The sequence below is a fragment of the Nannospalax galili genome, unplaced genomic scaffold, assembly GCF_000622305.1.
Source record: "Nannospalax galili isolate Female #2095 unplaced genomic scaffold, S.galili_v1.0 scaffold255, whole genome shotgun sequence".
Lineage (NCBI taxonomy): Eukaryota > Metazoa > Chordata > Mammalia > Rodentia > Spalacidae > Nannospalax > Nannospalax galili.
Window position 1 is genome coordinate 5,268,493 of NW_008338999.1, and position 13,428 is coordinate 5,281,920.

Genomic DNA, 13,428 nt, shown 5'->3' on the forward strand with positions numbered 1-13,428 from the left:
CACACACACACTATTAGTTCTGCTCCTTGACGGAATTGTCCCTGATACAGTAGGCACTTACTTTTTCTGGTAGGTGTGTGTACAGCATCACTAGGTCTACACTGACAGCATCCTGAGTCCAGACTCCTCACACTTATTTCTGTACTACACATTGGGTCCCAGACTTGTGAACTGGCAATGGGTTGGGTGCTGGACTGCTTCCCATGCCTTTCTATTCTGGAGTCTAGGCTGGAATGTGTCACTAGGTCTACACTGACAGCATCCTGAGTCCAGACTCCTCACGCTTATTTCTGTACTACACATTGGGTCCCAGACTTGTGAATTGGCAATGGGTTGGGTGCTGGACTGCTTCCCATGCCTTTCTATTCTGGAGTTTTTGGATTAAATATTCAAGTAAGTATTTGGAAGAAAAGTTTCCTTAAAGTTTATCTTAAGATATAAGGAAGATTAAATAATACCTCCATTGCCCGATTGGCTGCCTATTCCAGAGGACATGTGACTCATGTGTCTGTGTATGTGCATGTGAGTACAGGTGCCTTGGAGGTCAGAGGTCTCAGATACTCCTAGAGCTGGAGTTATAGGCAGTTGTGAGCTGCCTGACGTGGGTGTTGGGGACCAGTGTATGCAGTTCTAACCTCTGAGCCATCTCTCCAGCCTCCCCTTCAGTCTATCTTAATCTAAGTGTTTTTACTTTCACTAGTGTGAATTGTTTTCCCGAAGGTTTTTAGTATTGGTTTCAATGATACTGTGGTGTCGTGTGCTTTCCTTGCTACTTTCTAATTGGATCAGTTATGTTTCACCTTTCATTCTACATGTTCTCTGTAATTGCTTTGCTGTGTGTATTAGTTACTTTTCTATTGCTGTGATAGACCCCATGACCAAGGTAATTTATAGCAGGCATACTTTATTTGGCTTAGGGTTCCAGGGGAAAGACTCCAATGGCAGTGAAGGCATGGGAGTAGAGGTGGCTGGGGTAGAATGCGGAGCAATCACATCTTTAAACAAGCACAGGAAGCAGAGAGAATGGAAATCGGGCCAGGCTTAAGAACTCTCAACTCGCCCCCAGGGATGTGCTTCCACCAACAAGGTCACACTTCCTATAACCTCCCAAAATGATACCACCAACTGGGGACAAAAATGGCCAAATACTTGGAGCTTATGGAAGCATTACCGTTCAAACCACCACACTGTAGAAAGGAGATGTCATGTACAAAAAAATTAATTAAATTTTTTGTAATCTTTGTGTGTGTATGTTTTGTTGGAATGTTTGTGCAGGTGTGTGTACTTGTGGACGTATACATACATGTGTGCACATGTGCAGAGGCTAGTGGCCAACACTGGGTGCTTTCTTCAACTGCTTCATACCTTATTGTTTGAGACAGGGTCGTTCACTGAAAGAACTGCTTGTCTCTGCCTCTGCAGTGCTGTGATTACAGACACAGGTGCTTGGGATCCAAAAATCAGGTTATCATGGTTCAGGGGCAGGCACTTTACCAACAAAGTCATCTATCTTTCCAGCCCCCTCTTTTTAAAAGCAAATAAATGGTATGCTCTTCTATTTCACAAAATCGCTTTGGGAGATTTTAGTTCTTGTAGTCATTATTCACACTTGAAGTATGGTAGATGTAACTGTTTATTTTACTAAAATATGTGAGAGAGGATTCATGAACAATTTAAGTGCTTTGATCATTAACTACAGAATCTTCCACCTGAATTCCAGCATATTCTGTCCTCATTTTGATGGAATGTGTGAAGAAGTTCAAACAATGGGCATTTCCAAGAACATAACTGTATTTTGATCTTGAGCTTTTCCAAGAACATAACTGTATTTCGATCTTGGGCATTTCCAAGAACATAAGTGCATTTCAATCTTGTTTCATACCTGGTTTTTTAATCACCAGAGAGAGAGAGAGAGAAAGAGACAGACAGACAGAGACAGACAGACGGGGGGGAATGAAAAGAGAGAGAACACACAGGGAAAGGGGGCTAAGGAGTGGAGACAGTCTTGCTCCATGATATCATTTTTTTTTTCCTTAGGATGAACTATTACTCTATTTGGTTTCTCTTCCCACTCCTACAACAACCCCCCCCCAACCACATACTCCTTTCTAACTTACTAGAGGTAAATATTTGATGTTTTGAATAGCTGCCTTCACCAAAGGTACACACATATTTTACACAGCTAAAGATATCCTTTTAGAGTTATGTGTGGTGGTACATGCCTATAACCCCAGCACGCAGGGGGTGCTAGAGAATGACCAGAAGTTTAAGGCCATTCTCAGAGATACGGAAAGTTTGTGCTCAGCCAGGGCTGTTTCAATCCCATTCTCTGCAAAAAGAGTTTATTTTTAAAACACTTTATAACTTTCCACATCTGGTCCAGTTGTTACTGTTATAAGAATTAGCAATTATTGAGTTTCACTGGTGCCAGACACTGTTCTGAGTGCTTCATGACTAATTTACTGAACTTTCATAATGACCAGTTTATAAAAAAGAAAACTGACTGTGATGTGTGATCTTCACTATCAAGCTGATGAGATTTGTAATAAGCTGGGAGACACACTTCAGGGTATGTCTATTTTAGTGCTTCTGCAAATATAGGGGGGGCATAATCCTGTAAACTGGTCTTGGACTAAATAAAAAGAAACAAAGGAGAAAGTGAGCTAAGCATGAGCACTCATCTCTCTCTGCTTCCTGACTACAGATGCAATACGACCAGACATTTTACACTCCTGCCAGAACACCTTCCTCTCCATGATGGACAGTACTCTTTAACTGTGAGCCAACATAAAGCTTTACCCCCTTAAGTTCCTTCTTGGCAGTTACCAAGTCACAGCAAGGAGAAAAGCAACCTATGCAGGGTCACTGACCTCACGTAAGTTGGTTAAAGTAAACATTGTCCAAAATTCTCATCCAGGCTCCTCTGGGACCCATGAGTAGAAACATCATATTGTAAGAATTCCACCACTGATTCAATAATTTACCATAGCTATGCAGTTAGGCTTTCCATGATATGGTATAATAAACAGCTATGACAAGTAGTTACTGGCTACTTGATATTTAGTGGACATTAGACTCTGATATAATAAACAACTATGACAAGTAGTTACTGGATACTTGATATTTAGTGGATATTAGACTGATAGTTGATTAAATCTTTTCATAAAACCAAATGCAATGAATGTTCGGATTTACTTATCTTACAGAAAACTCACTTTTCCTAATAAATGATGGTATTTCACTGTATGAAAAGCTCCCTATAATTAAGGGATAAATCACTGGCAGAAAAATAAATCATGGCTGCATGTTATAATTACTCTGTAGATTATAGTTTCTCAAACATGCACTTTGAACATGAGAGGTTACATAAGTATACAGCATCCAGAAGAAACTCACAAAAGTAACAACATGAAAATAATGATTTGGCATGCTGGTAAACTACTGGCCATGGCCACTTGCCAAATTTTAACAAAGCATCTGCTTTCTCTCTTCAGATGGTCAGTGTTAAGGAAGGTTAAGGAGAAAATGCCATTCTCTATCAGTTCAAAAATCCAAGTACTGGGGAAAAATTCGTATGCTCCCCTTTTTCCTGCAATGTGAATTATAATGAAAACAATCTATTACTCTACTTATTTCTCACCATGAAAAGATCAGAAATTCCAGAGCTATCCCTCAAGTGACTGTCTTCTCTAGTTCTGGCTGAGGAGCACAGTGTGTGACCACTTGACATCAGTTTCAAAGAGAAGGCTAGCACACACGCCCTATACATTCCTGGCATCACTGCCAAGGTCCTCACATGGTTCATGGTCAGGGGACAAGCCATGCCCAGTGCAGAAAGCAACCTGACTTCAAACAGAATTGAAAAGAGCAGAGAGGATGTGTTCTGCATATAGCACTGTGAGTAAGGGAAGACAGAATATGTCTCATTCCATCTTTATTCCCCAACTAACTACAAAACACAAAGCACGTGATTTTTCCACTCTCTCTCTCTCTGTATAACCTCCCTCCTCCCTCCCCAGTTAAAGCACTCCCATTTTCCCCTTGATAGTATCTATCTCCTATTATCTCCCCAGAGGAGAAATAAATAAAGCTTAGGTGGTATGACAAACCAGAGGGAAGTGTATTAGCTCAAAAACCTACTGAAAAAATACATTTATAATATCTGAACATGAGTGCAGGTGTATACCCAAAGGCTATATAAGAAGAAACACAGTGCCAGACAGGATAAATCTCCCTTTAAGTTGTTGGTCAGGTAGTCCAAGAGACTCCCAAAATAACATAGGCTATTGCCACAGTCCTTGATTATCTCCCAGAACCTGAAAGTAAAACCCTATTATTGAAGAGAGTACATACTTGATACATAGGACTTGGAGCAATGGAGCTGGAACTGACCTGAAAACCTCCTCCATAAAGACTAGCTCTCATAGCTCTGGAGGACACTATGCAAGCTATTAAGGGAGAAAATCAATCAATAGTCCAGCCCCAGTTTTAAAGTCTAATAACCAAAACAATGACCAGCACAACAAACTCTAGCAGTGCAGTGGTGGCACTTTTATCTCAGGGATAATCAACAGTGATCTATGAACTTAAAGCCCTCCCAATGGGAGGGAACTCATGTGTGGCACTGTAAGCATAGCCAAATACACATGGCTGAAGAGGTCAAAGATCTTAGAGAAAACCCTACCTCTGTCATTTCCCTAAACAAAGGTAATTTCTTACTGTATGCTAAATATGGATCCTTATATTTGCAGACAAGTGTACCATTTACTACTCATTAAAGAAGCTTCTTTCTGCAACAGAGTTGCAAAACTGGTCACACACAGACAGTAACTGAGAAATACCCAGCCCTAAGTGACCCATCTACAATGGAACCTCTACACCTCTCATGGAACATAGCAGAGCAGGGGGTCGAGAGAACACTAATGCATCTCGGAGAAGCTTCTTTATGCAACGGAGTACAATGCCCACAGAAGACCACATTTGGCAAAAGTTACAGAATAAGAGACTCCAGAGTGCCTGTTCTTGGTAGGACTCCTATGTTAAACCTCACTCATCAGGGACCACTGTGGAAGAGGGGGAAGAAAGATTGTAAGAGCCAAGGTTGGTGCATCATCATAAGGAAGCAGAGTCTTTCAGGCCTCCAGGAACTTGCGCATATGAACCTACAGCAATGGTGTCAGCATGCACAAGACCAATGCAAATTTAATCAGACAAAAACCCAGCATAGAACTGGGGTAGTCCTTAACCTTAGCTGAATAACTATTGGCAGCTGATTACTGCTGGGTGCAGGAGAGTTGATCTTCTTTAAGGGAGAGACTCTAGATAGGCTGACTAGACTCCAGTGGATGAACATGAACTGAGGGACATTTGGGTACAAAAGTTTGACCAGATGGGCCTTAACACATACAATAGAACTCATGAAATTTGGTGTGGGGTGAGTGCGGCTACGAGGGTATATGAATGAGGGAGTGGTATAAAATGATTAAGATGTTTTATATGAAATGCATAAAAATATACATTGAAAATAAAAGTAGTAAATGATATTTTACATGAGTTGAGCTATAGGAGACTCCCATAGATTTGATATGATAAACCAAATTGATTAAAGAATTTAATAGACACTAATCTCCATTATCCTATAGATTCTAATAGAATACTTTAGCTCATACCACATTATATTGTAAAAGTTACTATAAATAAAACAAATAGAATAAAATCAGCAATAGGAATTTTTAAACCATTTCCTATTTGGAATGCAGTAATAGAATGTAAGAACATGGGATGCCACTGAAGACTGTCTTGCAAATGAGTAAGTTAAAAGCAGAAGACTCTGACTACTAGCCCAGTTAATTTCAGGAGTACACAAAATGAAAAGGCTTTAACTTTTAATTGTTATGTATAGGAGTGTTTGTGTGTTTGAATATGCACCACATGCATGCCTGGTGCTTGTAGAGGCCCGAAGAGGGTGTCAAATCCCCTGGAATTGGAGTTACAGAAGGATATTAGTTACCATGTGAGTGCTGGGGACTGAATCTGGGTCCTCTGCAAAAACTAGTAAGAGCTCTTAACTGCTAAGGCATCTCTCCAGCCCAAGACTTTAACTCTCACCCTGACAATTTTCTTCAAAGTGTGTTTAGTAAATTTCCCTCAGCTCCACTGCTTTCTGCCTTTATTTATCAAGTAAAGCAGAATCTAATTTTATAGCTCTTAATCAGTTTTTAGACATGCATTTCCTGACACAAGTATTATCTTAACATTTTACCTTATAAATTTTCCTCTATCACATATTAATGATTGCACTTTTGCCAATAACCACTTGGAAGTTCAATTTTCTTCACTACAAAATGGGTAAATTTATTGCAATAGGGTATCAAGTGCATTCTCACAGAAAATAAATCAAAACAATTTTACGAATGAAGAAAACGCAGTTTACTTTTATTTCAGAACCATCTAACATGGGTCTATGGGCACCGTTCCATGAGCTCATAGGGGACCCAGACTGGCAGTGTGCATTGGTCATCTTGAAAAGTGACTTCTGGGATGGTCCAGTCATTAGCTCTCCCGTTTGTGAGGAGTAAGCACACCTGGGGTAAGCATCTTCCAACAGCCTTACCAAATTTCTTCTGCTCACATTTTACTGATCTATAATTGCTAACATGGTTACACCTCTCTGTAAGGAAACTGCCTGGGCAGCTGGGCTAGTGTAGCTGAAGTTGGGGGAGTTCATTACTAAAAGGAATAAGAGGAAAGGGAATATTGGCAGACTATTAGGAACTTGGCTACTATAAATCTTTGCTTTATAATTTGTTGTGAGAAATGAAAATCAACTTGTAGAGCACAGAAGCATTTCGGGGGATTTTCTAAAAACTGTTGGCATTGTACTGGCACTACTGGCGATTGTTAAACAGTGGCCATCACAGTACTGTACATCATTATTATTAGTTAGGACTTCCATGCTCACATGTTTCAGTTCTCTCTACAGTATCATGCACAAATGACTACTTAGAAATTCGGGAATTCCTGTAGAGAAATGAAACAATCTCAAAGCAGACATTTGCTTTTCAGAAAGTGCTTTTTTTCTTCTTTCTAGCTATACCCGCTTTCCTTTATTTGGTCCTGTTTCTGATCACTGAATTTCTACAGAACAAATTTCATTCTTCTGCCATGCAATAGTCCTTCAGACACTTGTGAGAAGGTACTGATTCTTCATGTGTTTTCTTTTTCTCTCATCATTTTTTTGTTCCTCCAACAGTCACTCAAAATCTATGACTTTGAATCTGCTTTCCAATCAGGACACACCCATTCCTATTTAAAGCAGATCAAATAAGCCAGACAAGGTAGTTCTTAGCACATGAGAGGCTGAAGGAGGAGGATTTTATGAGTTCAAGGCCAGGCAGAGTTAGATAGTGAAGTCTAGAGCATCCTGGAATGCATAGTGAAATCCTGCCTCAAAAAACAAAGCCACAGGAAAAAGAAGCACATCAGGCCTCAAATCCAATCAAGAGAGCTGTTGGTTGTCCCCATAAACAGTCTTGCCACTACCACACTAATGGGCATCTCTTGCCTCCTCCGTATTGTAGCGTACAGGATCCAACTCTGAATATGATTATTCATGTCTTTTCACCAGTAACTTGTATACTACCTTCAAGCTAGCCAGCACTAAGAGTTTCATGGTTAGTTCAAGATAAATTTCCCTATATCCTGCAACCAAAACGTGAAGTGCCTTAAGCAATAAGCACTGTAGTTATGAGGGGAAACCAAAGAGCAATGGCAACATGTAGGAGTGACCTTTTCTTGTGGTCTCTGTCCTGGAACTCACTATGTAGACCAGGCTGGCCTTGAACTCACAGAGATCCACCTGCCTCTGCCTCCCGAGTGCTGGGATTAAAGGGGTGCGCCACCACACCCGGCAGGAGAGACTTTTATAAAGTGGACAGAACCTGGACTAATGACTTTTAATTAACCTTAGCAAACTCACTAAACCACGTTTTCTTGTGACCTAGGTACCTGAGCTTGATCTCTGGGAATCTCAACTTGCTGTTCCACCCCAAGTTAATGAATGAATGTATGTATACTTGAAACTTGACATATCAAAGCACTGAAAGCACACATCTTCAATGAAGACAATGAAGGTTGGGAATGACATTTGACATTGTGTGTGTGAGATGTTCTAGGCCTAGGGATGGAAAGGCAAGACGGTCTGCTAAGGTGAAGCTGGATCTAAGTTTGTGGTTCCCAAACATTGAAGCTGGAGGAAAGATTTTAAATAAAAGTATGAGTGAGGCTTGACCCCAGGACAAAGTTCCAGGGCACAGTTCCAAGAGACAGCTGGAGAAACAGGTATCCTCTGAGTTTTAGCCCATTCTTATAACTACAGTTAAATGTCAGGCTATTTTATCCATGTATTAACTGTAATGACTCATGGTAAGGCCACAGCAATAGCCTGTATAGTTTTAAGTACCTCTAGGGCTTCCCTGAACAATAACCCGTAGATAGTTAACCTGTGCCTGGCATTGAGATTTTAATTTAATACCCCATGTCTTCTGAGCAGTATTGTTCACTAATGTGGGGGGGGGTACCTCGGTTCAAAATCCTTTTAAAAAATAAAATATGTTTTTAATTAACTTACAAACTAGTGAGGTTTCATAAAACTTCTTCATACATCCTTTGTTATGGTTACCCCACCCTCTACCTCTCCTTCCCCCACCCCTCTTTTCCTTTCCCCACTTAAACCTCACACTATCCCTCCAATTCTTCCGTATCAAATGCGTTATTCTATTCCTTCTTATGTTTCCTTCTTGGATTGTGAGATCGTAGCCTCCAAGTAGCTTCTTCATGTGCCCTTCCCTTTGGTTAAGACTCCCCCTGGTCACATGTTTCTCCATCACCACCACTCCACCACCTGCTTGAACCCTTTGCGCCTGGTATTCCCCTCCTCCTCTCTAATTTCACCTGTGTTCTGCTATTTCTCCTCTCTAAATGCATCCCCTCCAAATGGTCTGTTGCTAGTTTTCTAGTTTAGATATGTACTCCAGGTTAAACACACAAAAGATTTGAAGCCAGGATGAACATATAAGGGAGACTATGCGGTGTTTGTCTTTTAGCGCCTGGGTGACCTCACTCAGTATCATTTTTTTCCAGTTCTATTAATTTGCCCCCACATCTCATGATTTCATTTTTCTTTACAGCTGAGTAATATTCCATTGTGTATATGTACCACATTGGATTTGATGCCTGCTCCAAAAGAGAGAATTCTTTACTGATATTGTAAACATGGTCAAAAGCCACATCTAGGGAAGTCAGAGACCCTTGGCAAGAACATATTGATATTTTGCTAAACAGTCATGTTGTCAAAATGCCTCTAAATATTGATGTTGATATCCATAGGTTTATGTTCCTCCTAACCTTGTCCAGAAGCTTCTTAATGCAGTGGGTACCAGTTAATACAGAGACTTGTTACTGTTCAAAATGCTGAGAATAAGCAACTATGAACTTTCAGTCATAAATGAGACATCTGTATCAGCCCCGTCCCCTCTAAGGCTCAGGGAGAATCAAAGAAGATGGGGTAGAAAGAAAGTACAAGCCAGAGAATGGGGACAAGAACTGTGAAATACTGTCTTCTGGATACAGCATGGCTGTTACACAGCATCTGCAGTTACCTACATAATAAACCCTGCATAAGATTAAGCCAGTATAAAATTCCAGCATGGATGGGGGAGGGGCTCCCAATGCCCCACCCCTAGATAAGGAGTTATTTGCAGTTGCTGCCTGAAAAGGGAGAATCAATTTTCTTTATGTAGTAGCCACTGATAGGTTTCCCCATACCCCAGTGGATTATTACACTCCCATGTGCATAGGGGCAGCACTAACTGAACTCAATGGTTTAAAAATAATAAATAATTGGGGCTGGAGAGATGGCTCAGCAGTTAACAACACTGGCTGTTCTTGCAGAAGACCCAGGTTTGAATCCCAGCACCCACATGGCAGCTAACAACTTCCGAGGGATCCAAAGCCCTCTTCTTACCTTCATGGGCATTGTGTGCACGTCTGCCCTTACATGCAGGCAAAACACTCACACACTTAAAATCATATTAAATTAATTAATTAATTAATTTTAAAAGGAATACATGAAATTGGGAGGGAGATGTGATAGGTGGGGGGTCTTGGAGGCAGTTGGAGGTACGGGGTGGTGGGGGTGGATATGATCAGCATACATTGTATACATGTATGAAATTTTCAAAGAATAAAAAAGGGATATCAACCATATTTTTTGAGCACTCGGCACACTATTTTATCAATGTGCACCTTAAAATTGTTACCAAAGTATTCCAAGGAATCCTGACCATAGGTGAGCACAAGGAATTACTGGTTCCCTCGCTATAGATACCATTTTTTATTAGTGGGACTGAAGATCATATAAATCATTTTAGTAGCTGTATCATGCTGTTGACATGTGCTGAGCTGTGCCTTATTCAACCTTAAGTTGTGCAGATAACAATGCACCCTACCCCTAAACATGAGCTTTTAGTCATTCAAATATAAAACATTTGATTTCTCTCTTGTTAGTTATATCTTATGATAGCCTCATAAGAAGTTTTATTGTACATGTGGTAAAGAGGCAGAATGGGAGGCTGTCTGAGGGAAGGAAAATCAACAGCTGGTGGGAGGCAGAAGGTAGAGGGCAGGGAGAAACGAATGAAAACTCAATATAACAATACATAGTGAAAAACTCCATGGTGAGACCCAGTACTTTGTAAGCGAACTTAATATTAATTCACAAATGTTTTATTCTTTCATCCAGTTATTTCTCATAAATTGACACTGTCTATGACCTGCTTAGTGTGTGATAGAAGTCTTCATGGGAGATACTGACCAAAATATGGAAGGGCACAGGGCTAGGGAGAAGCTACTAGAAGCCCTTTAAAATAATCCAATCATGTACAAATGCACAGGAGCATGCCCACATTACCATATCTGGTTCACAGAAGTTCCAAGAACAATTTTTGAGAAGTCTTGACTTCTGGGCCCATGGTGACACCCAATGAGACCTTGACCTGCTGTCTAATTCATTATCTTGCATTAGACACGCAGCCCAGCCTGACCTCAGTGTCTCCTCCATTGGGAAGCACTGCTGATATTTATATACTGTTTGAACTTTGTGCATTGAGATTCAACACAGGTTTACAGTGCACTGATTGTGCATTGACAGTTTATGAAGTACTATCTCACTGATAGGGAGGAAAGGAGAACTAGAACATATATCATGAAAAATCAACATATTCTCAAGTAAAGGTATTTTGGATACATGGCTATTCAGCTTCTAGCATGAAGGATGATTATGGGTAACTTAAATGAATATGCATTTTTCTAGGATAATCTTATCAGTGGTGGTTACATTCTTGCTAAAAGCTGCCTTTGAATGTGGGGTTAAGGAAATAAAATAAATAGTGGTGTAGCTACTGTCTAAATACACATTCAGAAATAAATATTGGATTTCTCTGTACGACAGTCACATTTTAGAACTGGAGTTATGAATCACCTGCACAGATGTTACCTTTTCCAAAGGGCTTTCTACCCGAGGAATGTTGATCATTGGCATCCGGGCCACACTGTCCATGTGCATGTGCCCATTTTCTGGTTGTCTTCCTTTGAAATTATTTACCACACACACAACCTAAAATTTCAGAAAACAGTTGCATTTCAGCATAGTGTGCATTCTATAAATCTTGCCCTTTTTAGAAGTTTAACAAAACTCCTCTATAGTAATCCAGTTCTTAAATTACTTAAATGTTACATGTATAAAACTTTATACACAGATTTATCTTTTATAAATCTTTCCAACTACTGTAATTCAGATAGATAGAGTCAAGAAAATTCATCAATTAATATGTGGTTCAATGAATAATGACAACACTCACTCATCATTACAAAATCCTCGCTAAATAGACAATGCTTAAATCAATCTATAAAGAACACCATAGGCTTATGAAAATCCACTGTGTGCTAACCTTTCCCTAATGTGGTTAACATATAATTTAATTTACATGCCAGTTATTATTCACTGCTTCAAGATTATTAGACTCACAATAAACCTTGACAGTTGACATGCTCTAATTTAGTAATTTCTCTTTAATTGGCCTGGCTTATTGTCTACTGTGTGCCATATATAAGCAGTGTTTCAACAATAGCTTACAGGGGAGACCACAGATATGGAAGACCCTTTGTATAAAGGAAATTGACCCTCATTCCAATTGATTATAGCCTAGAAAAGAAAAAAAATTGAACTTAAGCATGTATGAAAAGTAAGTCCTTATAATTCTAAAGTTATACATTCTTTACTCATTTCCTAAAGTTTCTGATATGGCAGGTGGAGGATGGAACATACAAGGCACTTTTAAATGAATTCAAGAATGTTCTGATGCAGGTGAGTCATATTTAGTAAGTAATGATTTAAATGACATGAAAAATTTATTTGTTATAGTGAGTCTATATTAATGAGAGAATAATATGCTATTTTCTTTTCCTAAGCCTTATACTGTAGTATAAAACATAGATAGTACTTGCAATTTTTACCTAATATTAATTTCTAGAAAGAAAAGAAATGTTTAATCTATAATGATATATTTACATGTACGTATATTTCCACAAATGCTTCATTTGACAAACATTTTGTAGGTCTTATCACTGAATTTTTTTTTTTTTTGTCTTTTTGAGACAGGGTCTCCTTGCAGCCCCAGCTGTCCTGGAACTCACTATGTAGACCAGGCTGGCCTCAAACTCACGAAGATCCACCTGCCTCTGCCTCCCAAGTGCTGGGATTAAAGGTGTGCACCACCATGCCCAGCCCCATCACTGAATTTTTTTTAATTAATTTTTTTTAACTTTTAATAACTACATGATTAGAAAAAGCATTTCATTAGAGCTTTAACATATTCAGTAACACACTCCAGAGCAAGAGTACATCTCTTTCATAAGTGGCTGTAAGTTTCTAGGTTCACAGTTGAATTAATACAGTTATACAATATTGAACTCAGTATAAACCCTGTAAGACATAAAATTGAATGAGTTTTAACCTTTAAAAAAGATCTCCATTTCATTTTAGAATATATTGTTCCTTGAAGACTCATTATTTTTGCTACTAACACTGAGATGTTGGCGCATGCATCTCTAATCTGTATGTATCTGATTATTACTAGTCATAATCAGTTGCACTTGGATCCTTGGCGCCTCTGTATGTCTACAAAGTCAGTGGGTAGATTTCAATGGTAAGGTTTATCACCTCTACTAATAAGCATGGCATAAATTTCCAAGCTTCCTCCTCAAGTATAATACATTTTTAAAAATTTGTTGATTTTGAGTGTGTGTGTGTGTGTGTGTGTGTGTGTGTGTATCACACAGAACATCCCAAATCATCTTATTCAACTATAC

At 39.3% G+C, this 13,428-nt stretch overlaps 1 protein-coding gene across 2 annotated transcripts in view; it reads right to left on the reverse strand.

The window, feature by feature from the left end:
- The window catches only part of Plppr5 (phospholipid phosphatase related 5), a 130,891-nt gene that overhangs the window by 16,815 nt on the left and 100,648 nt on the right, over positions 1–13,428 (reverse strand). The window contains exon 5 of one of the 2 annotated variants that reach the window (XM_008833686.3): positions 11,540–11,674. In XM_008833686.3, the coding sequence (XP_008831908.1) occupies positions 11,540–11,674 (135 nt within the window). The remainder of the gene's footprint in view (positions 1–11,539; positions 11,675–13,428) is intronic. The other variant, XM_008833687.3, reaches the window with a different exon arrangement.